Source organism: Camelina sativa, chromosome 20 (assembly GCF_000633955.1).
Source record: "Camelina sativa cultivar DH55 chromosome 20, Cs, whole genome shotgun sequence".
Classification (NCBI taxonomy): Eukaryota; Viridiplantae; Streptophyta; class Magnoliopsida; order Brassicales; family Brassicaceae; genus Camelina; species Camelina sativa.
Window position 1 is genome coordinate 1,453,413 of NC_025704.1, and position 23,746 is coordinate 1,477,158.

At 36.0% G+C, this 23,746-nt stretch overlaps 5 protein-coding genes across 6 annotated transcripts; 1 reads left to right on the forward strand and 4 right to left on the reverse strand.

The window, feature by feature from the left end:
* LOC104768584 (protein IQ-DOMAIN 14-like) lies at nt 1,302-3,210 on the reverse strand. Its single transcript, XM_010492586.2, has 5 exons — nt 3,118-3,210; nt 2,805-2,894; nt 2,434-2,724; nt 1,979-2,329; nt 1,302-1,906 (listed from the first exon to the last, which is right to left on the reverse strand). Exons 2-5 carry the CDS (start codon nt 2,877-2,879, stop codon nt 1,421-1,423), a joined length of 1,203 nt encoding a protein of 400 aa, XP_010490888.1. The 5' UTR covers nt 2,880-2,894; nt 3,118-3,210; the 3' UTR covers nt 1,302-1,420.
* LOC104768585 (F-box protein At5g03970-like) lies at nt 4,967-6,927 on the reverse strand. The gene is made up of 2 exons (XM_010492588.1): nt 6,824-6,927; nt 4,967-6,461 (listed from the first exon to the last, which is right to left on the reverse strand). Exon 2 carries the CDS (start codon nt 6,449-6,451, stop codon nt 5,195-5,197), a length of 1,257 nt encoding a protein of 418 aa, XP_010490890.1. The 5' UTR covers nt 6,452-6,461; nt 6,824-6,927; the 3' UTR covers nt 4,967-5,194.
* On the forward strand, nt 17,486-19,257 carry LOC104768586 (FK506-binding protein 5-like). The gene is made up of 2 exons (XM_010492589.2): nt 17,486-17,836; nt 18,194-19,257. The coding sequence occupies exons 1-2, from the start codon at nt 17,713-17,715 to the stop codon at nt 19,039-19,041; spliced, it is 972 nt and encodes a 323-aa protein (XP_010490891.1). The 5' UTR covers nt 17,486-17,712; the 3' UTR covers nt 19,042-19,257.
* On the reverse strand, nt 21,077-22,111 carry LOC104768590. 2 transcript variants are annotated; one of them, XM_010492593.2, is made up of 3 exons: nt 21,907-22,111; nt 21,761-21,817; nt 21,077-21,593 (listed from the first exon to the last, which is right to left on the reverse strand). In XM_010492593.2, the coding sequence occupies exons 2-3, from the start codon at nt 21,792-21,794 to the stop codon at nt 21,265-21,267; spliced, it is 363 nt and encodes a 120-aa protein (XP_010490895.1). In that variant the 5' UTR covers nt 21,795-21,817; nt 21,907-22,111; the 3' UTR covers nt 21,077-21,264. The 2 variants fall into 2 exon arrangements, with proteins under 2 accessions (XP_010490895.1, XP_010490894.1); XM_010492592.2 differs by lacking the exon at nt 21,907-22,111 and having other exon boundaries at nt 21,761-21,900.
* Nucleotides 22,238-23,250, reverse strand: LOC104768588 (probable F-box protein At5g04010). Its single transcript, XM_010492591.2, has one exon. The coding sequence runs from the start codon at nt 23,208-23,210 to the stop codon at nt 22,353-22,355; it is 858 nt and encodes a 285-aa protein (XP_010490893.1). The 5' UTR covers nt 23,211-23,250; the 3' UTR covers nt 22,238-22,352.

The following is a 23,746-nucleotide window of genomic DNA, read 5'->3' on the forward strand; positions in this document are numbered from 1 at the left end:
CTCGTACGAATCGTCTCTCTCTTTCTGTTTCTAGGGTGAGACTTGGTCCCCAAGCTAGTGACAGAGATCGATCTAATCATCGATCGCATGCAAACAAAACTAAGAATGGTCTCTGTCGTCGTTTATATGAGACGTGATGCTTGTGATCTCTCTCGCTTCTTCGTAGCCATAACAATGATTCACTCTTTAACTTCTGGAATGATTTAAACAAAGGGAGAAGAAGAATCAGAGTCAATAGCCAAAGATTAGAGAGGCAAAAGAAGCAGACAGAAATCGAAGAAGAGAATTGGGTAAGAAAAAAATTCAGAGAAATTGCGTAACTCTTGGAGATAGAAGATGCGAGACCACAGGTCTTTATAAACAAAATATGTTTGGGACTCAAAGTTTCTTTCTAAAGTTTCCTTTTTTGTTTCTCTTTACACTTAGGGTTTGTTATATACTAGTCCAGCGCGCAAAACCTCAACAGCTTAACTTAGGTTCGGTGTCGGTGATGTATAATCTAGCCGTTTATATACGGGTTCTAGACGGTTCTAGACGGTTCGGGTAAAAAACTTCCTTTATTTTTTATGTTTATTTCCTTTTTTTTACTCTTTGCATTAGAATATTTGTAGAAGAAGAAGCTATGCTTTTATTCTCTTTCAATATCAAACCTTGTCCTATCTGCCTCCTTTAGTATTTTTGGATCCTAATTTCGAATATATTAATTCCTAGTTTCGATTTCCTACTTCTTTTTTCTTTCCGCCCCTTAAACTTGTTCACTCACTAGTTGACTGACTACACTTGGTGGATGTAGTATGTTTTGTCTCTTTTCCAACTGTTATTCCTATATACTTGAAATGCAGGTGACATCAGGTGAAGCCTTCAAGAAGAGGGCTAATAAGATCAGAACCAAATTACCCTCTGTGATGAAGAAGACTCCAACAACCTTGTATTCATTGTCTGACATTTGAGCTGATCACAAGATGAAGATCCAAACCTGAAACCACTACTAAACACTTTGATCAGACCTGATAGCACCAATAAGGCTTGTATGAGGTTGACGCTTAATTATTATTATATATATGTGTTGGATGCTTCAAACAGAGAATAGAAGAAGAGACACTGTCTATAGATAAGCTTTCATAATCTTTTTGTAATTTCCTTGCCTATGCCGTTAGAAAGATCTGCAAGGCTACAGGATCTTGAACATATATACGGCAGTCGTAATAATTCTTTAAAAATCCATGGTTTGAACAACATTTATCACACCGATAAAAAGATGCTTCGTATTCCTCAAGAACAGAAATGAACAGAAGCAGACACCAAACACCAAAAATTAGCCCTCTTCATAAGCATATCTATAAAGCACATGAGATATGAGACCCAAAAAAACAAAACAAAACAGAGAAACACCAAAGAAAGTGACAAGAATACTCAAGATTTAACAATTATGTTGACATGTGGTCAGAGACGACTTCTTTGTGTTACTATTTTCACAGACAAAAGAAGACCAGAGAGAGACTTTATCCCCATCCTTCTTGTAGTTATCAAACCAAGAATCAAGCCCTAGACGTTGCCTCGGTGTGCTCAGTGATCTCATCTTTTCCCTTGCAGACTCTGTTACACTCATGTAAGGCTGGAAACCGTTGGATCTTTGAAACCAGCTCTCCTCCTCCAGTACACTCTGCTCCAGACGGCTGAAAGATCTCCTCGGGAAAGAAAACAAAGAGTCTTGTCCATCACCAGAGTCTTGTCTCTGCAGAGTTCTAAGCTTCACTTTTGTAGGGACAAGCATTTCACTTGGAATGAGAAATGAGTTTATGGATTTTGCAGACGTGGATTCGCCCCAATGTTCCAATCTACAGCTTCTCATCCCCATATCTTTACTGTACAGTGACTCCAGAAGCATATGAGGACTCCTTCTCTCCTGCAAATACAACTCTTTGAGACCTCAAACAGAAACTGACCAGTTATATAAAGATCTTGAGTGAGAATTTACCCGATTGGAGCGGGAGTACTTTAACATACGATCACGCTTGATCACACCTTCTTGCTTCCTCAACCATATGGCTTTGATGTCTTCCTTTGTGAGAGCGCTACTGTCCCAACCATGGCACTCGACCTTTGAGTTACAGATCAAAGGTTTTGGTACCTTAAGTTCTTCTTTGATCTCAGAGTTGTTTTTGGACCAATGCTTTCTCTCTGTATTTCTCTTGATGATGCTTGACGTTGAAGCTTTGTTTGAGGGTGAAGACTTCAATAAAGCAGAAACCTTACGCCTAACAGCTCTGCCACGCACAATTGCTTGAAGCCTTACGAGTGCCTTCAGCGCCCGCAACGCTTTCCTTGCCTGTTTAGAAATCAATCACAAGATCAAAACACTGCATGAAAGATAAGCTTCAAACAGAAACTAAGATGGTTTTAAAATCTCAAAGTAGTGTGTCTGAGTCTGACCAGATAAGCCCTGAAGGCACTCTGAATCTTGATAGCAGCCAAATTGGGATCGCGTTTCTTGACAAAGTGTTGTGATGTGAAGGCGTTTCCCGCCATCCGGACAACTTCAGCAGCTGCCTTAGCGGCTGCAACCGCCGCCTCAGCTGCTGCTGCAGTGGCAATGGCTACATTCACAGCATGCTTTCTCTGATCCTGTGTTGCTTCGTTCAAAGTCCTTGTCTCTTGCCCACAAGTTGCAATCTGTTGTCTCAGCTTCAGCCTTCTAAACACCCATCTCAATCTCCTTGGCTTCTACAAAAACGAATCAGTTTTGTAGATTTTAGAAACATAAAAACAATTGAATGGTAGCAAATTAGAGAAAGGAACAAAACCTTCTCTGCTTTTGCTTTGGCCTCGCAGATGAATAGTCTTTTCATCCAACCAAACCAAGACCTCCGCTTCGCCATTAGATAGAGTTCTCTCTAATAACAAATTATAAAGCCTCTTATTGATTTGAGCCAGAGAATACATAAAACTAAAGAAGCCTCATAAGAGATCATAAAGAGAGAACCAAAAGCTATCCATGATCATTTCATGTTTCAACACATCAAATAGAAACATATCCGTGTGTGTATATCACATCAATAGAACAATCAATGATGTAACAACACATTGTGTAATAGATATGGAAGAATCTTACTTTACCTGTGAACACGTACAAAACCAAATGATCTGTGTGGATCAAAAATATGAATCAGATTTCGTGTGGAAGAAAGAAATGTAATGATGATGTGGAGATTTCAGACAGACACTTGTGAAGAGATGAATTGAAGTGATGTCTAAATATAGGATCCTCTCTATCTCTCACCTTTTCCAACTGTCACATTCACTATCTATGATTACTGACTTGTTCAAACCCCTAACTCTGCTTTTTTTTTTTCTTTCTTTTGCTTCTTAACCAATCACTTCAAATTGGTCCACCTTCAAAAATATTATACCCCTTATTCAATTGCTTCTTGTTCAATTCTTTTCTTCTTTCTTTCTTGCCGCTTTTGGCTTGTGATAAAAGAACGAACATGTGGCTTGTCAACGTATCTATGCTTACAAGATACATATAAGAAATTATGTAAAGATATATGTTAAAAAAGTAGAACATATCATATTTTAATGTTAATTATTATATCGCATGAAACATATATACAATGGACTCGTGATATTATAGCTTTGAGAGAAAAAGAAAATAATGACATCAATGAGTGATATAGTACAGTTTAATCATTAATAGAGAAAGAAAAATAAATACATCTAACTTTGTAGATTTAAAATCAAGAACTACATTTTGGTTTGATTTTCTTGTACTTTAAGGGTATTTATGTTGAGTTGAGAATACTAAAATGCACTAAACACTTATTGATATTTTTTTTCCTTTCTTTTCGACGACTGATCAATGTAGAAATAATAGTAGCAACAAAATTTTCTAGTCTATACAATACTAAGATTTATACAAACTACTAAACTTTACAGAACTAAAGAAATTGAATTCTAGATTTCTAATAGTTTGATTTTTATTCTAATGTTTTTATCTTTCATGTCTATCATCGAAACTTGGTAAAAACTCTTAACGTGTATGAATTATTCAATAACTTTAAAAGTTCCATAATAATGAGCTCAATTTATCACATATCTAGTTATCAGATGAAATATCAATTAAAATTAGTTGATGGTGGTCCATATAGACCAAAATTCGTTGTTGAGTAGATCATTACAACTTTAGCTATCATGTCATTGAAACAATGATGAGCCATGTGAGCTATAGAGCGACCTATAGGTTTGGGTTTAGCCTTTAAAATAATCGATTTGAGTTTCTCAACACGGTTTAAAGATCCTTTTGCGTTGTTAATACAGTCCCACCACTCTTTCTTTCAACACTTTTTTTTTTTTTTTTTCTTCATCAAATCCAATATTATTTTCCTCCATTAGTTTTTTAGAATGTAGTATTATGCTTCAAATTTTATAATGTAATTTCACTTGAAATTAGAACTATTCGTGCATATACTATTCAAATCAATAAGTTTATACTTTATCGTTCATACTATGGTTTTTCTCAACATGATTTATCTTAATCATTCACAAGACCTCATATTATCAAAAAAGCTAAGCTTATTGCTTTACCAAGGGAGGAAAAAGGTTGCAAGCAAAAAGAAAATAGAAAACAAATCAATGTACCAATAATGAGATCATAAAGTATTATCTGTACCTAAGATTACATAGAGAGAAGCTATGATCTGTTTCTTAGATCACTTACATGACTTTATAAAAACATTATAGTTATTCTTTTTGAATTGAAAAAACACACATTCGTCATTACTACATTTCAAAGAATGTGGACATTCTCCACAACACAACCTACTCATCATCCAAGTGACCCATTAAGGCAACTTATAATATTCAAATGATTTGGATCAACCTGAAACTTAAGAACAAAAATACAAGTGATACTGATTATTGGTATGAGTAAATTGATTTTGGAATATGATCGAATCTCTGTTCTATATGTGAAAATCACCATCATGATTATCTTAAAAACTGAGTCGACCACAAAACGAAGATCCTAAAGGAAAACGCTAACAGCAGAGTCAATTGACCTTTAATGACACAAACATGAGATATACATCAAAACCATGAGAGGTTCATCAATGGTCAAACCAAAAAAATCAGCCCCAAAAACATAAACGGTAGTCCAATGGCCTACACACGGACTGATATAATAGCATAATACTACTTAGTTAGTTCCTGCGGAAGAGGCGTTGCATTGAGGAGTGTCGATCATCATGGTATTGTTTTCAAACAGAGGAGAAGAAGGCCAAGTGCGGCGAAAGTAAGGCACGACTTTGCAGAACTCCCAAACGAATGCCGACTTACGTCCTTGGTACTGAACTACTTCGACCCTTTGAGTCTCTCTGTCGTAGACGAAAATTTGTGTATCACATCTGATGTAAACCGAATCCGACTTCTGATTGAGGAACGCGAGCAGCTGTGTTTCTTTAGTCCGAGTGTTGAATCTTGTAGCTTCTGTTGGGTTCTTCCTCCACATCGTCTTGAAGTTTAGCTTAAACAGAAGGTTCCACTGAAGCACATTGTCTATCTTTTCAAGCTTCCACACCTCCATTACCGACTTAGTGCTCCATCCGTATTGTAAACACCCATCAGCGGTTTCACCCAGAACCTGTTCATCATAGTCATATGTCTTCGGAAGCTTTACCACATCGATCCGCTTCTCCTCACTGTTCGAGTCATAGATGGCAATTTTACCTCCTGTGGCATGCCAATAAACAACTCCGTTGATCACTCTCCCTGGAGTCCACGAACTGAGAGATATAGGCTCAGGACAAGTAAGCTCTGAGTAGCTCCAGGTAGTAGTCTTCGAGGAAAAAGTCTCTACCCTGACCTTTGTACTGTTATCAGTAAAGCCTAAACACTCAGCCCTGATCACCTTGTAGCTTAACCCTTTATCAGGACAATCCTCAGTGACCAAAGACATACAAAGTTCCTCGAAATGAACTCTAGGACGTGGAAGTTGCTGCTGCTTCTGTGTACTCAAATCCCACAAGTAGTAAGCTTTTGGATGGCGGCCACAAAGTAAAAGACCGTTTGAAGAGTCGATGTAGTAACCAAGCTTCTTCAGAACACCAGAGGATTCGATTTCATCACCAATACTGCTGGTTGAGAGCAAAGGAAGGGATGGCTCAGCTCGAGGACGACGAACACCTTCTTGGCGTCTTCCAAGGTACATAGAGCTGCAGACGAAGAAGCCAATGAGTTGAAAGGTAGGTTTCCACTTGGTTAAGTAAGTGTGACGGAAGTATGGGCTGGAGATAATCTGAAGCCATCTCTTGGAGACCAAGATGAGCTGGTAGATTGTTTCCGGTGGAAGCAGGAGAAGAACCTCACACATAGCATCGTTACTGTTAAGAACCTCATGAGTACTCAAATCAGACCTCATCCCCAAATTGGTTTTCAACCTGGTTGAACAAGACATTGCAGACAAACTGTTTTCTTTGATCATCAGTAAGAGAATCCAACTCAATTTTCATAACACACACAACAGAGATATCACAAGAACAGTAAAGACACCAAAAGCACAAAAAGCTAGTAGATTTATACAGATCACAAAGAGAATCAAACAATACGCACTGAAAATTCAACAAAGATGATATTTTTGGGTATACCCACGCGGAAAAAGTTCAAAAGTCGGAGAATTTGGCAGAGATTTCTGAAACCCTAAGCTTTCAAAGTTACGTTTTTTATGAGATCAGGAAACGATTGGGGAGAAAAAATCGAAACTTTGATAGAGACATATACTTCAAATTACGTCAAGAAATCGGAAAGAGGGAGAGAGAGATGAAAAGACCTGACGATGACGATGACGATGACGATGACGATTGAAGCAGAAGGTTGCAACGCGGAGGACAAAAGTGTATAAATGCCTAAAATCAGAGACACGACTACATTAGGGCATCTTTATAGGCACAACACTTTTTTGTGTTCTTAGATTAAATAAATTAGAAAAATAATCTAAGATCAATAGCTAAGATCTTTTGCTAAAAAGTTAGTTATAGGGAAAACATATGTAAGATCTTAAGATTTAATAATATAATATTCTTAAACATATTATAATTATAAAAACTTATAAAAAAACATTTAAATTTCAAACTTATAAAACTTTTACTAAAATTCAAAATACAATACCAAATTTTTATGAAACAATAAAACATTGTAAATAAAACTAAAAAAAAAACAAACAAACATACAATTTGTGATGTGCTTGTCTATTTACTGGTTCACTGATTCAAGCAAATACTTGGAGTTTGGAGTTCAGGTTTTTATCCTGGTGAGGCTGAGCAAAGTAAACTCAGTTTGACTGACCGACTGAGAGGGTTCAGATTGGTATGAGTTCTGCAATTGCCTTCCAATTGTTTTTGTCAGCTTCAGCGTAAAACTTTTCTTGATTCTCCAAAAACAACTGACCAAAATAAACAAACACGTCTGTTATAGAACTCAACATTCAATATTCTTGGACCTTACCCGGACTCGACCCGGATCCCAGATCCGAACACATCACCTTCTCTTAACCGGATTTAATTTATAATTGAACCGGATTATTAAGAACATATTTTTTGGTTCGGTTCGATGGGAAATTCATAATTCTATTGGAATTTTTTATATTACTATTATTATGTTTGGTATGATTTCGTTTGGTTTAGCCGTTTAGGCGTTTAGCTCAATCAATTTGTAAGGAATTTTAATCGTTTGTAAGACAGCAAATTTGAACCACTCAGTTTTGTTTTGTTTCCGTTATATTTTCTTGTCGCCCTGGGTTAACGGCAGAAACCGTTCAAACCGAACCGATTAACCCGACTTTTACGGTTATCGGCGAGAACCGAAGTGATCTTGTCAAACCGAACGGCGCAATTGATTTGGTGATTCGGCTATCGGTTCGATTCGGTTCGGTAATCGGACCGATCGGTTTATCCATAACTATACCGGAACCATATATAAAGAACCTAACCCTAAGTTTAACCCGTGTTTCACTTTGTCTCCTTCATCTCTGCCTCATTCGATCCCGACAATGGTGATTCCGACAAAGTTGTAACAGTTCACTTCATCAGTTCAGCCATCTTTTCCGATCAATTTTCTCATTGTGTCTCTTCTCCTTCTTCAATTTTACATCTTCTTAGTCTTAAACTCGCTGATTTCAACCTCAATTAACCGCATCCATAGAGGTCAGATCTTTGTTTCATCTTTCTCTGTTCTTCTAGGATTTATTTGATTCTTTATTTGATTATTTCTGTTTTGGAATCTAAAATATGTGTAGAGAAATTGAAACCTAAACCCTAAATTTATGAAATTGAATTCGATTTCATAAATTTAGGGTTTAGGTTTCAATTGTTTTGTTATACTTTGTTTAGGGTTCTTGTAATTTGTTTGATTCTTTATTAATCTGTTTGGGAGTCGAAAATATGTGAAGAGAAATTGAAACCTAAACCCTAAATTTATGAAATCGATTTCATAAATTTAGGGTTTAGGTTTCAATTGTTTTGTTATACTTTGTTTAGGGTTTTTGTAATTTGTTTGATTCTTTATTAATCTGTTTGGGAGTCAAAAATATGTGAAGAGAAATTGAAACATAAATGCTAAATTTATGAAATCGAATTGTTTTGTTATACTTTGTTTAGGGTTCCTGTAATTTGTTTGATTCGTTTAGCGTTAGTGTGGTTTACTGGTTTTAGTAGTTAAGTTGAATCGATATTGGGACATTTGACTATCTAGGTTAAGTTTGGTTTAACTGTAAACTTCAAATGTTGAATACTCGAATATGAAGCTGAGCTAATGTGAGGCTTTGTGTAATGAATTTGTAGATGTCTGACGAGTACAACGAGAGGGAACCTACACTTCAACCTGAACAACATGGCACAAATGTTGAAACTAGGAAGAAACGTCCGAGACCTCCCTCTGGTGCTGATAAGCCACCCAAGCCACGGAAGAAGTATGCAAAGAGAGCTCCAGTTTGGGAACATTTCATTCAAAGAGATGAAGAATCTACTAAGAGCTACTGTAAGTATTGTGGAGCAGAGATTGCTTGTGATTCAAAGACAGTGGGTACTAGACCAATGATAGCTCATATTGCTAGATGCAAACAGTACAAGGATTGGGTTGAAAAAGAGAAGCAGCAGGTTCTAAGTAGTGATAACAAGGGGAACTTGAAGGTGATTAACTATGATCCACATCTGTTTAGGAAATCAGTTAATGAGATGGTAGTTGTCAATGAGTTGCCTTTGTCATTTGTGGAATCTGAGGGTTGGAAGCGGTTTTGCTTCAACATCTTGCCGATGTATAAGCCATTTTCTAGAAGGACTTGTAGTAAAGACATTGTTGGGATGTATCTGGAAGAGAAGGCAGCCTTGAAGCACTTGTTTGCGGTAGAGAAACAAAGGGTTTCACTGACGACAGATATATGGACATGTCCTACAACTTCCTACAGCTACATGGTGATCACAGGTCACTGGATCAATACTGAGTGGGAGTTGCAGAAGAGAATCCTTAGCTTCAAACCAATCACCGATCATAAAGGAGATACCATTGCTGGACAGTTGATGGACTGCTTAGATGATTGGGGTATTGAGAAGGTATTTACGGTTACTGTTGATAATGCAAAGAACAACGACAAGGCTTTAGATACTTTGAAGGATGCATTACGGCTGAGAGGAGGAGAATCATTAGTTGCAGATGGTGAGTATTTACATATGCGTTGCTGTGCACATATCCTCAATCTGATTGTTGGAGATGGTTTGAAGAAAGCAAAGCATCATGTTGTTGCTGTTAGGAATGCGGTGAAGTATGTCCGGTCATCTTTCACTAGGCTTAAATCTTTTGCATTGAGATGTGACACAGGAAAGTTGTGTAGAGGCAGTTTACCATTAGATGTTGTCACACGCTGGAACTCAACATATCTGATGTTGAATTCTGCTTTGAAGCTGAGGGTGGCTTTTGAAAAGATGGAAGCTGAGGATAAGTTGTATTGTGATTACTTTGAAGAAGAGGATGAGAAGACAAAGATGAAACGAGTTGGGCCACCAACTTCTTCTGACTGGGAGGAAATATCACGGTTAGTGAAGTTTCTGAAAATATTTTACCGGTGTACTCTGACATTCAGTGCTTCTAATTCAGTAACTTCCTCTTTATGTTACAATGAAATTGTTGACATTGAGAGGAATCTGATGAGTAAGTGTACCAGTCCTGACGAGGAGATCAGAAAGCAAGCTCATGTCATGAGAGATAAGTTTGAGAAGTATTGGGATGGACTAAACAACATGAACCCTTTAGTGATTGTGGCCAGTGTATTCGATCCTAGAAACAAGATGAAGTTTGCTTCCCTTTGCTTTGATCAGTTGTATGGTAAGGACACCATAGAGAGTAGGCACCTCAACGCCAAAGTTTCAAGCGTACTCTCGAAACTGTATGATCATTACAGTTTCAAGCTGAGCAAACCAGAAGACAGCGAAGATTTTACAGATTCGCAAGTACGACCTGAAAACTTTGAGATTTCAGATGATGAAGATGATTGTGAGGGGATGCTAGCAATATTTCATAAGGTGGTTGGATTGAGTAGTAGTGAAGATAGCTGCAATGAGTTGCAAATGTATCTAACAGAAAAACCTGAGCCAAGAGTAGAAAACAAGTTGGGGATGTCTTTCGATATTCTCAGTTGGTGGAGGCGTAATTGCTGTAAGTTTCCAATCTTGTCAGAAATGGCTAGAGATGTTCTAGCCATTCAAGCCTCATCTGTTGCTTCAGAGTCAGCCTTTAGTACGAGTGGGAGGGTGTTGGATTCGTATCGGAGTTCTTTAACTCCTTACATGGTTGAGGTTTTGTTGTGCACCCAACAATGGTTAAAGTGTTCTTATAAAGTTGAAGCAGCAGTAGCAAACTTGGCCCAAATGTTGGAAGAAGTTGAATTTTTTGAGTCTCTTGGTAAGTTTATCATTTCTTTTTACTCTTTATTAATCATTTCAAATCTTTTCATAACTATAAGTCTATAACTAATCTCTTCCCTTTTGTTTTCTTGTGTAGATTCTCGAAATTCAATGGTTGCAATTCCATGATTCTTCATATCATGGCAGGTATGATTTGGTTCTCCTAAACTTTATATATTGTCAAGTTTTGATTCTGTTTTTGATTTATATTGTCAAGTCTTTCTTATGATGTTCATAGGTAGGTAGGAAGCTGCACTTTTGTCCTTTTTGATGCGGAAAGCAGCCTTAACTATGGATCGGATAGTACATACTTTGAAGCTGTGTTTTTGTCCCTTTTGACGCGGAAAGCAGCCGTAACATAACTGACCTTTAAGCCGCCCTTTTGAGAACCTTTAGATGCAGATTAACAACCTTTTTTTGATGACTTGATGTAATGGTTTGTTATTAAACTAGCTTACCAGCTTCTGTAATTGTGTGTAATGGTCTGTACTGGTTTGTACTAGTAGCTTTAAGCTCACAACACAGCTTTAAGCTACCAGTACAGAAACTTAACAGCTTATGTATGGTTGTACTTAAGAAAATGTCTTATTCGGGTTATATAAACCGAATTTGCTATAGGTTTCGGTTGTCTTCGGAAGACAAATAAAATCAGATAACCGACCTGTTTAACCCGACTACCGACCGACCCGAACCGAATTCAATTTCGGGTCTATTCGGTGAAAATTTTCAATAACCGAATATTGGGCTAACCGAACAACTCGACCCGAAGAACCCGAATTGGCCGAACGCCCAGGGTGATTTTCTTGTATTATCTCCCCTTGAGTAAAAAACTAACCAAAATTTGTACTAGTATTTAGTTATTGGTTAAGAGAAACAGAAAAATATCCAGTTATGATTATGTAAACCTGGATATAAAAAAACATCTAATTTAACTAGGTCTGGCTATTCGTATTATATCCTTGGTCTTCAGTAAAAATGAGTATAAGTTCTGTAAATCCAATCGATAACGAGTATAAATCCTATCAATCCAGTATTAAGTCAGATGAAACAAAATAAAGAATGATGATGAGAAAGCTAGAAAAATAATCTTTATGTAGATCCAGAAAATTATGGTTTAAAATGACAGCGTGACTGCATTGATGAATTACGGCGAGAGACTGATGAATTTATCTTTTAATGGTTTACATCCGGAGATTAGGGTTTATACGGGCCGTAAGGCTAAAATGGCCAATATGTTAAATTAATTTTTAGGTTTTTTTAGGTTTGAATTTTCTATTTTACAAAAATGATATAATTTTGATGAACAAAGTTTAATATTTGGAGTTTAGGTCTTAGAATTTAATCATTTTATACATAGAAAATAGATGTTTTTGAAAATTGATAACATGAAAAATTATTTTTCAGAAGTGATATAAGAAAAATGTATTTTTTAAAATGGCTCATTATTTATACCGACACTTTACAATATTGAATTCCAATATTTTAAAACATTTTTATTTTGCCAAAAAAAAACCATATAAAAAGGGGTTCATATAGATTGAACAGAAATTTCACCGGCGGCTCTAGAAATATGTTTTTTTAATGTTTAAAACCCTCTCAGTCTTGGGTAAATGAATAAGAAGAAGATTAGGACTCTATGGGCTTACTGCAGGCCTGAACTAAATTAAAGGCCCAACCGTAACCATTTGTTCATGACCTGAATAAATAAGAGAATTAACAACAACAATAACCTCTGCTTCTCTATTTATTATTAATTAACGACAACCTAAATCGCTAGATTAAAAAAATCTTTGGAACCCTAGGTAGAAGTAGTCGCTCTTGTCAACGTAATCACATTGGAAGAATCCGCCATTAAAGTAATCTTCTTCTCCTTCTTCTTCTTCTTCGCACTTTTTGACTAACCTCTCTGCTTCTCTATTTATTAATTAAGTAATGGTTTTCGTATGTAAGAAAAGTATTATGACTTATGAAGTGAGTAGAAGAATTTCTGATTAGATCTTTTGTACCTTTTTAGGCTCTGAAAGTGCTGGATTTGAACGACAGTGTTGCACACGCTCCAAATCCCGGGTAAAATTCATTATTATTATTTACTTTTTTTTTATTTTGGGATTTTTTATTTTTATTTTGGTTGTTGTTCTCTGTGTTGGTATATAGTATATTATCTCCACCTGCATGCAATCAAAATCAAATTGTTGAACAATTAGCAGTTACACTTTCACGACGGTTTCCGTTGAGGGTTATGACACTTCGCTGCCAGAGTATTATGTCGAGCTCGCGTTGGCAAAACATTTCTCTTCTTGTGGAGAGATCTTACTTTGTTATGTTCCCAGAGACTTTGCTACGGGTTTCCTCAAGAGGTACCTTTCCTTTCTTTCTTTTATTTGTGGCTTCTTTCTTTCCTTTACTTTCTTTTATTTGTGGCTTCTTCTTATTTTGTGCTGTTGGCAGAGACTATGCTAGGGGTATCCTCAAGAGTTACCTTTCCTTTCTTTCTTTTATTTGTGGCTTTCTTATTAATTATCTTCCTTCCAATCCAGAGCTCTCTCTCTCTCAAAATACTTTTTTTGTTTTTTTTTTTTAATTATAACCTCAAATTGCATCAGTGTTGCCTTCGTGAGGTTCGCTGGGGGAGCTGCCGAAGAAAAGGCGTTGAAACTTAATGGAACTGACTTGGGACGATCTACTGCAATCGTTAAGCCTGCAACCTTGCCGTCATTGCTCCATGTTAATCCCTCGACTTGGATAGAACATTACACGTAAATTTTTGAAAAATATATTATCTTCTGCAATCAATTTTTTTTTTTTAGGATGTAATCGCTAGATCCTTTTGTCGTGTTACTAATTTGGTTATATTTCTCTCCTTCAATGAATCGATATTAATTAGGGTCCGCGTTACCGGGTATGACACTTCCCTTCCTGATATTGATCTCAAGATGGCGCTCTGTAGACATTTCTCTTCATGTGGACATGTCTGGACAATTGATGTTCTCTCTGTCTCTAAGTCTGTCGCTTCTTTCTTCCTACATTTTTTTTAGTTTTTTTCCCAATGCAACTCTCAATATATAGTTATTGAATTCTAACAAAAGTCTCTGTCTCTGTCGAATTTTACAGTTGTGCTTACATTCACCTTGAAGGAGAAGGATCTCTAGAGAAGAAGCTGGAACTAAATGGATCTAACATGGGTAATATGACTCTTGTTGTTGAACCTCTTTTGTCCCGACCCCGTGACCCTAGAACCTATTCTGTTGGCGAGCCCGAAAGTACATGTTCTTGCTCTTTCTTCTTAGAACTATCTTCTTGTTAACAAAATTAAAACCCTCTCTCATTAGTAGTTTCGTTGTTTATTCTCTAGGTGTTTTACTAAAGATGCAGATGGAGAAGAAGAAGAAAAAGGAGATGAAGTTGAAGATGAAGATGAAGAAGGAGAAGGAGAAGGCTCTCTCTTAGGACTTTTGGAAAATGCTCTCTCTAAGGGCATTGCCATCAAAAGATTTAAACAAAGTATCTTAAAACATATCTTATTCTTAATTTTTGAAAAAAATAAAATTAAGAACTTCTTAAGAAACTTAGATATTTCATGGGTCCATTGAAGGTTGTTAAATTTGAGGTTCTTAACAATCTATAATACAGATATGATGAACAGATCGAATCACTAAAATCGCTGAAATTGGAGCCGGATTTGAGCGGAGAGTACGATACACCGGACCTGTCCATGCGAGTTTGAACCGTTGTAAAACGATTCAAGGAAGAGACCAATCCAACGGCATGGGAGATCGCTGCGGTGAAACGACGGGAGAGGAGGTAAGAAGGAGAAGGAGCGGTGGCTCCGGAGGTGGTGAAGACGTGTTTGGTGATGCGTGACGCGGTGGAGCGAGCAGAACCAAAGATGATAGAAGAAGAAATCGGATAAATCGGAGAAATCGAACCAAAGATGATAGAAGAAGAAATCGGAGAAATCGAAGCAAACTGAGAAAGAGAGAGAGAGAGCGACGCAAAGGAGAGAAAAAAAGAAAAAGAAAAAAATCATTTTTCTCTCTGGCCAATCAGGTGTCGACACACCCTCGATCTTTAGTGATCATAAAACATCTAACATAAGGATCGATCACTAAGGTAAATTTGTTTTTTTTCATAAATATGATTTATTTTTTTACNAAAAAACCAAACCGAACCGAACCGAAATTCTTCAAATACCCGAATGGTTAGTAAAAATCTATATCCAAACTAACTGAAACCGAACCGAACCGAACCGACAATTAAATGGTTAACCGAAATATCCGAAAACCTAGAAGATATCAAATATTATATACTTAATATTATGCAAAACTATAAAATAAACTTAAAATATAAATTATTTCTAGATTCAAAACAATTAAATATTTTAAATAATCAATATATGTAAATGTTATTATTTTGAATTTACAAAGTTAAATACTATTTTGTAAAATTGAATCCATATTTTTCCCTTTTTTGTATTTTTGTTATTGTATATTTGGTTAATTTTGGTTATATTCGGTTAGTTTTGGTTATATTTGGTTTATTTGGTTAATGTTAATATAATTTATGTTAGTTATGGTTATTTATTTAAATAACCAAACCGAAACCGAACCGAAAGAAACCGAACCGAACCGAACCGAAATTTCAAAAATATCCAAATGGTTACTATATTACTATATCCAAAATAACCGAAACCGAATACAACCGAACCGAAACCGAATGGTTAACCGAATGCCCAGGCCTACGTGACGCGGTGGAGCGAGCAGAACCAAAGATGATAGAAGAAGAAATCGGATAAATCGGAGAAATCGAACCAAAGATGATAGAAGAAGAAATCGGAGAAATCGAAGCAAACTGAGAAAGAGAGAGAGAGAGAGCGACGCAAAGGAGAGAAAAAAAGAAAAAAAAATCATTTTTCTCTCCGGCCAATCAGGTGTCGACACACCCTCGATCCTTAGTGATCATAAAACATCTAACATAAGGATCGATCACTAAGGTAAATTTGTTTTTTTTCATAAATATGATTTATTTTTTTACTTAAGCAACTCTTAAGATATTCTTTACATCCTTTGATGGACTTGCCCTAACATCAACTAGTAGGCTGGCTTCTTAACCAATAACAGATCAGTTTAGTTGGTTGACTCGACTTTTAAATTTGTATATATACAAATTTGATTATACAACTATGACGACTGAATAATATAGTTTTAGTCATACATGCATAAATGATATGAGAAGATGCTAGATATGTTGGTGCACGAAATTCACGAAAGAAAACGTACCAATATATAAGAGCCCATTATTTCTTTGGACAAATAATATTTGACATGGTCTTTGTATCCATATTAATATTGTATAAGTCACTGATCTGTTTTTTTCTTCAAGAAATATTATAGCTGTACGTGCTTGAGAAACAATTATCATAGAAGCAAGACGTCATCATCTACTGAACAATATATGTAAATAATATTGGCATTTTAGACAAAAATTATCTTGATAAGCTCCATTAGTAGGGAGAGACACAGAGGTTGAAGCAGAAAATTACTTTGATGGCAAATTCGTCCATGGACAAATTGCGAACTAGGAATTCGAAGGTATTTTTCAAGATGTAGGGATTTTTAACAAAAGGGTTTTTGAATTTTGGGGTTAATAATCTTAATCCCATTATTTATTCTGATTTGGGACATAATCCTTTCGTATGATTGTTACGCACAAACAGTTGGGCCTTAAATTTAGCGTTAAGCCCATATAGTTCTAATCCTCTTCCTCAACAAGAGGGTTAGTGATTAATGAAAATTATGGAGACTGATTAAATGAATGAACATCAAAAGATTCAATTTATTAATTGTTTTTTTTCTTTTTCTTTTCCCAACGTCTATCTAAATCAAAATAATACTCCCTCTGTATCAGAATAGATAATGTTGTAGGATTTTATTTTGTATCAGAATAGATGATTTTCTATATACTTTTATCAATTAATGCTAAGAAATTGCAAAGTTCAAGAATCATTAAATGAAAATTTAAGAGTTTGATGAAATATTATTGGTTAATAATTATAAAAATATATTATTAGAAAATAATAATATACTTATTGTTAAATAATAAATGTTTTTCTTGATTTATGTAAAAATCCTAAAACATCATCTATTATGATACAGAGGGAGTAAAGTGTAATATGTCCCATTGTATATTGACCAACTCGATTTACTTATAAATGTTAATTAAAAAAGATGAAATCAATTTAATAAGGCCACCATCACCAAGACGGTTAGACTATTTCCTGAAACATTAATAGAAAATAAAGATATTTATTCGTTATGAAAAAAATCATTACCATTTATTTTAGAATCAGGCTAAATGAGGCAACAGATAAAAAATAATATCTTCTATATAACCCAAAAAAACGTTTATTTTCAAAAAAAACGTTTATTTTAAAGGAAATAAGCATTTATTTTCAATTTTTTCACCTGAAAAAAAAATATATATATATATTAAAAATAAGGAATGAAAAAGGAAATATCTTGAGGAAACCGAAGGTGTTTACTTATATAAATCAAAGTTGGGATTTTTATTTTCTCCATTCTTCTGTTTCGGTGATCTAAAGGAAACATCTTTTTTTGTCTTCTCTGAGATTTCTTCGAAGTTTTCTCCTCTCTCATTCTCATTGAATTTTTAGGGATTTGGGTTTCATTAAAGCATCCTGATTTGGAAGGTGTTTGTTACTTTCCTTTGTCTTCTTCGTAAAAAAAAATCCAATCTTTGTCTGGTCATTATGGGTACTAGTAATTGGAGAAAACAAAAACCCAGATACAACAACAACAACAATTCTAATCATAATTATATTCATCAACGAGCGACGACGATGACGACGATATCTTCTTCTAAGCCGCCTCTTGGTATGACTCTGTTCTCTTCTCTCTCTGTTTTTTTTAATAAAATTGATTGATTCTGTTCTTCGATTTTGTAATATTTCGTCTAAATTTGATTTCTTTTTGATGGGTTTCTCATAAACGAAACTGGGTTTTCCTCGGATTCTGTATCTGGCTGTGTTCTTGATTAGGGTTTTGTGTTTGTTCATCAGTTTCGGTTCTAAACTCTTTGATGTACTCTAGGTTAGTGGATTTAGAGAATCCGTAATACTAATTGACTTCTTCTTTGTTAGGTTTGTGAATTCCCAATTCCTGCATGTACTATGATTTGGTTTGGACTATGATCGGAGTTTTTAACTCTCATATTCTTATGTTTTCTTGCAGGTAATTGCAAACTCTCTGTTCCGGCGTGGGAGAAAGATTTCTGTGCTGTGATTGGTTCGGTTCCGTGGTGGAAAGTTTTAGAGGCGAAGCGGTTTATGCACTTATACGATAGAGTGGTCCAATGGGATGACTCAGCTGGTGAAGAAGCATTCAATAACGCTAAATCCCGTTTCTATGCTGAGATTAATGGTTTTACTTGTGGCTTATCTTTGCCTGATCCTGATGTCTATATTGATGTTATTGATTGGGATGCTGAAGTTGACGTTGAGCTGATTCTTGACCTTGAACGTGGTCCAGACCTTATACCAGATGATGAAAAAGAGAATGTTGTGATTCTTGATGCTTTGGTCTTGTCTGGACAGTGTGGTGGGCTCGGTTGGGGAACTGGTTGGGGAGATGCTGAAGGGATTAATGAGGATAATGTTGGAATTGGTAAACCTGAAAACTCATGGGATGATCAGAAATGTGATGGATGGAATGATGATTCTTGGGGGATAAAGGAGAACACTGAATCTTGGGATCAGAACAACAACAACAACAGGAACTTCAAAATCGAATCTTGGGATCTAAATAACAACAAAAACAGCTTCAAACCCGAATCTTGGGATCAGAACAACAACAACAGCTTCAAAACCGAATCTTGGGATCTAAAGAACAACAACAACAACAGCTTTAACCAGAACAGTAGGGATCAAGGAAGAGAGAGCAGAGGGTGGAGAAAGAGAGGAGAAGTGCGATATGGAGGAGATCGAGTTGAGGATTGTCGATGGAGGAATGGGAGAGGGAGAAGCAGAGGCGGCGGGTTTCAACAACATTCAAGTGGTTGGGGTTGGACTGAATCTTTCTAATACCAGACAGAGCGTCTCTGTCGTCTCTGTTTGATGAACATTTTTTGAGGAAAGAGCCATAGTATTAGGTTAACTATATAGTGTTAAGTGTTGTGTGTGTGTGTGTGTGTGAGGTTGTGTGGGAGTTCATATTGATGGCTCAAAATTGTTTTATCTAAACGTTTCTGAGGATCTTATCACTTTACAGATATGCGTATATACAAAGTGTTTGGATGATTTTGGAATGTGATTTGTTTGAATCTCAATATTGAAATTAAAATTTACAGCTTGTTAATAATAATAATAAAAGGGTTCAGTTCTTGAATGTATATACAAAACGCTTGGAGGGTGATGATCGGGAACATGTACAACTAGTTTCTTTCATGCCTCTGATAGGCAAGTCTCATCGTTCTGCCATATTCTTGAACCTTTGGAAGGAAAGAGAAGCTTCGGGAAATTTCTCCAAAGAATGTTTCTGGTACATTTTAAGAGATCTTGAGGAACTTGCCCTAAAAACACCATTGGATCAACAACATAAAACTTCCAACAAAGGAGACATGAATTAAGCTGAAAACACACATAATATGTGAACTTAAACACAATATGACGGATCCGAGAAATTTCACTTTAGCAAAAAAAAAAAAGTTAGTTAAAAAAACGAAGAAATTTGTGGAGACATAGACATAGATACGCACGTGTGTCTGTGAAAAGATGAAGAATCTTGTGAAAATGTCGACCACCATTAGAGCAAAGATGATAGCTGAGACTGAGAAGATCAACGTTGTGGGTTATATAGAAAACAAAATATATTTTCTCTCCTTCCCCATGTAGAAGAAATAGAAAGTGCAAGTGGTTTTTTTGTTTGTTTGGTGACAAGAGAGTGTAAGTCTATTATGTCTATGATGTAGAGATATAAATAGGGGCAGTATTCGATATTGGTGACCTGAAGAGACAAGACAACTAGAGTATATCTACATTGTTAACCCTTGTATTCAAAGATAATGTAGCAATTATCAATTATGCTAATAGATTATTTAAAACTTACTATTTCGAGTTACCAATACCCTTGTAGCTTAGTGTATATTTGTCGATCATTTTTATGATCTTTATGCTTTAAAATTGGGTGGTCAAATCGTCGTTTATTTGATTTCTTAAAGAGTTTTTAATTAAAAGAGATGAGCTAACTCTGTCTTTTCTTTTGTTAAATGTCTCGCCTCTCTTTAATAACGATCACATAATTCTCTAATGCTCGTTTTTTCACCAACTTTTTCATACGCTACCAGCTTCCAAATTAGTAATCGAATGCGACGAAAAATCTGATAAGTGTATAGTGGTTGCCAATAAAAGAGCCATCAAAGTAATATCCAAGTAGCTGAGTGCTATGCTATGATTAGCCACTTTGAAAGAACATCATATTATATTCTGTAAAAAAACTTGTAAATTTATAAATTTATATTCGTAAAAAGTTAAGAGACAAGACATTGGAAGATTGTATTAGATGATATATGAGCTAAAAAAAGATATTGTGGAGTCTATTCAACTTGAGCCACTTATTGAAAGATGATTCCATTTATCTTTCTCTTATTGGTTTTAAATCGTCCCACTTAGATCACCAGCTAATGGTCTAAACGTAATTGTCACATTATGATATATATGAATTATTGATCTATAATTGGTAGTTTCCATTAGTCAGTCCCACTTATACAATCCATAATTTATTTGGTCAAAAAAAAGAAGATAATCACATTATGACATTAATAATCATTTTGTGGTAATGTATGATAATCACAATAAAATAAGAGTTTTATTTGTTGACAGGGAGTTATTGATCTCAACATTTTTGTTCTGAACAAACTGATCTCAACTATTACCAAGCCTTATCATATAAATTGATCAATATATAATGTTATATATTATACCAAGAAATATCTATATTCGTTTAAACAAGTTCTGTTAAAAGATACAATTTCAGAGGATCTGTCTATCTCTCCAAAACTATAATTTTAATAAGTCCTTTAAAAAAAGTTTTGTTGTTATAAGCAGAGCAAGAAACAGAGGTTCTCAAGTCACCGACGATCTTAAAATATATGGAATGCTTTTTTTAACTCAAAAGAACTTTCTAAAAATGTAGCAACTGAACCAAGAGTCCTCTACCTTATGCCATCATCACAATTCACACGCAACAATTGATCCCACAAAACCTAACAAGAACTGTAAAAGCATTCGACCAACCAAGGCAAAGTTTTACTCCTTAGGCCAGCCAAGACCTGGTCTTTGAACCTCCGGTTGTGCTTCCTCATAGTCGCGTGCAGAGCGTATTGATTCCTCAAAGTCAGTCGAGTCACTCGCCACAGGAAGGAAGCTTCCAATGTCGTCTTTAGCACCAAAACCTCCAGCTCTAATCACATCTTCTGCTGATATAGAAGCTTCCATGTTCACATCACCACGTGGCTGATCTCTACTATCTTGACTCGTCGTATCATTCTGATTAGTAAGTACACCGTGACTTTGCCTCTCTTCGGTCTTGGATCCTCCCGGAGATATTACCCTCGGCTCTTTTACTTTACCTGCACCTATCAACGGGTAATAAACGAGAAATTGTAACTAACTGAATAGACTTGTTAAAACAGATACAAAACCCAAATAGAACATATTCTGTCTAGGCATTACAACAAGACTTGAGATGATATGCAGAGAATTGAGTAAAAGGGAGAAGCCAAAGAAGAGACTAAAGTTGTACCATTTGAGACATCTGACGCCGCAATTTGATCCATTTGATTCTCCGATAATCTAGGAACTATCACAAAAGATTTTAAGATTAGGAGTACATGACCAAATAAAATATAAAATATAAAGATCAAGCAAAGATGTTTAAAGATCGCTTACCCTATCTATCTATGTGGGATGAAGAAGAGTTGAGATGTTTATTTTAATTTTTCTATTTTTGTGTTGGGATGAAGAGACTCTGTGTTGTGTGTGATGTGGCGTCTTCCTAGCTGTTAGAGTTGCACGTGTTCTCAGTACGAGCGTGTTTAGTCTTCCTAGCTGTGAAACTCAATACGGATAATCTTATTATTATCCAAATATATCCAAAATCCACAATTTTTTGTAAAACAAATCTTAAGATTTAGACTAAAATATCCAAATATTTCACCATCTTGGTAAATTGCAGAGTAACTTTTTTTTTTTTGTTATTGTGTTAGAACATCATTATATGTATTGCAAAAACCCTAATTACTTGTAAACTTAAGCCAGGAAAAAAAGAAAAAAGTCTACATTAAACGAAACTTGTACTGGAAACTTCTAGGTTACTTGTTCAACAATTCTCACACTTAGTCGATAAGAAAACATTGGAGATATCTCAAGACATCGTCAACAAACAGAGATTTCCAATTGTACGAATCTGCCATTGCGAACACAACTTTATCAAGAACCTCCTCTTTAAAAATTGGCTTCACGTCTCCCACTAGTTTGCTACCGTCGCTGTAGCGGTTTCTTGTCGCCGGAAGTTCATCGGTAAACCATCCAATCTTAGTATCTAGTGACTTCACGACAGTTTCCGATATTAGAAAGATTCTTTCGTAGTTACTTAACGCGACGCTCCACGACATGCGCACGTCCTTCATATCAGCGGTGAATCCCGAGTCGCTAACGTCAGCTTCGATTTGGAACCGCTCGTTCGAGCTGAACACAAGATCCTTCCCCTGCTTCACGACTACTGCTTCCATTGATCCAGCTGAGACGTGAACGATGAATACGAGATCGGAGAGAGAGATCTTGGGATCCGCGGGTTTGTTGTTGCGGCGGCGTTTTGAGGCAGATTCAGCTGCGGATGTTAGGCGCTTGTACGATAGCCAGGCCGGCTTAGTTTCATCCTTGGTGACGGCTTTGAAGAAAGGAGAATGACGTGTGGTTAGTAGAGACTTCCATAGATGTTCTGAGGAGAAGCACTTTGACCACGTGGTGGAGACGCAAGAGGCTACGGCTAGAGTTTCAGGCTCCATGTAAGGCCCAACAAGACAGAGAAGCTCCCAAGATGGTGGAGGAGACGGCTCGGTATGCTCGTTTTCTTTGTGCATATCCATCATGAGAATGAGCTTCTCATCAGTGATCTCGTCGTCGCGTTTACGCTTCAGAGGGTTTTGTTTCACGGCGGTGAGACAGGACACAAAGGACACGTTAGTGGACATGTGGCACTTGTTTATTTCAGAGGGTTTTGTTGTGGCACAAATCTCAAACAAACAAAATTGTTTTCTTAAAGTTTGGAATTAGAGCTGATGATCTATATTTATAGCCGTATTATAGATGTTAATTACCAATTCCAAATCCAATTAGGTGTTAGATGTTTATTACCAAATTCAAATCAAATTAGGTGTTAGATGTTAATTACCAAACTCAAATCCAATTAGGAAACGCAAAAAAGCAATTTCATTGGCCGGTTTTTAATAAAATCCAAAACTGAAATTTTGAGATTTTTGTTTTCTTACAATTATTTAGTTGTTGTAAAAGTATTCAAGTTATTATAAAATTCGGTTATGCATTGGCACTTCTTCTTCACGGCTATGTTGTGTGGACGCATACTTCAACAGCAGCTGGTGAACACTCTTTATCCTTACATTGAAGAAGAGGACGTATAAGTATCAGTTTGGGCAATACGCTTGGACACATATAAACCTTATCGTTGTGCTTGCACAATCTTCTTTCATGGTTGCCAATATATTTGAAG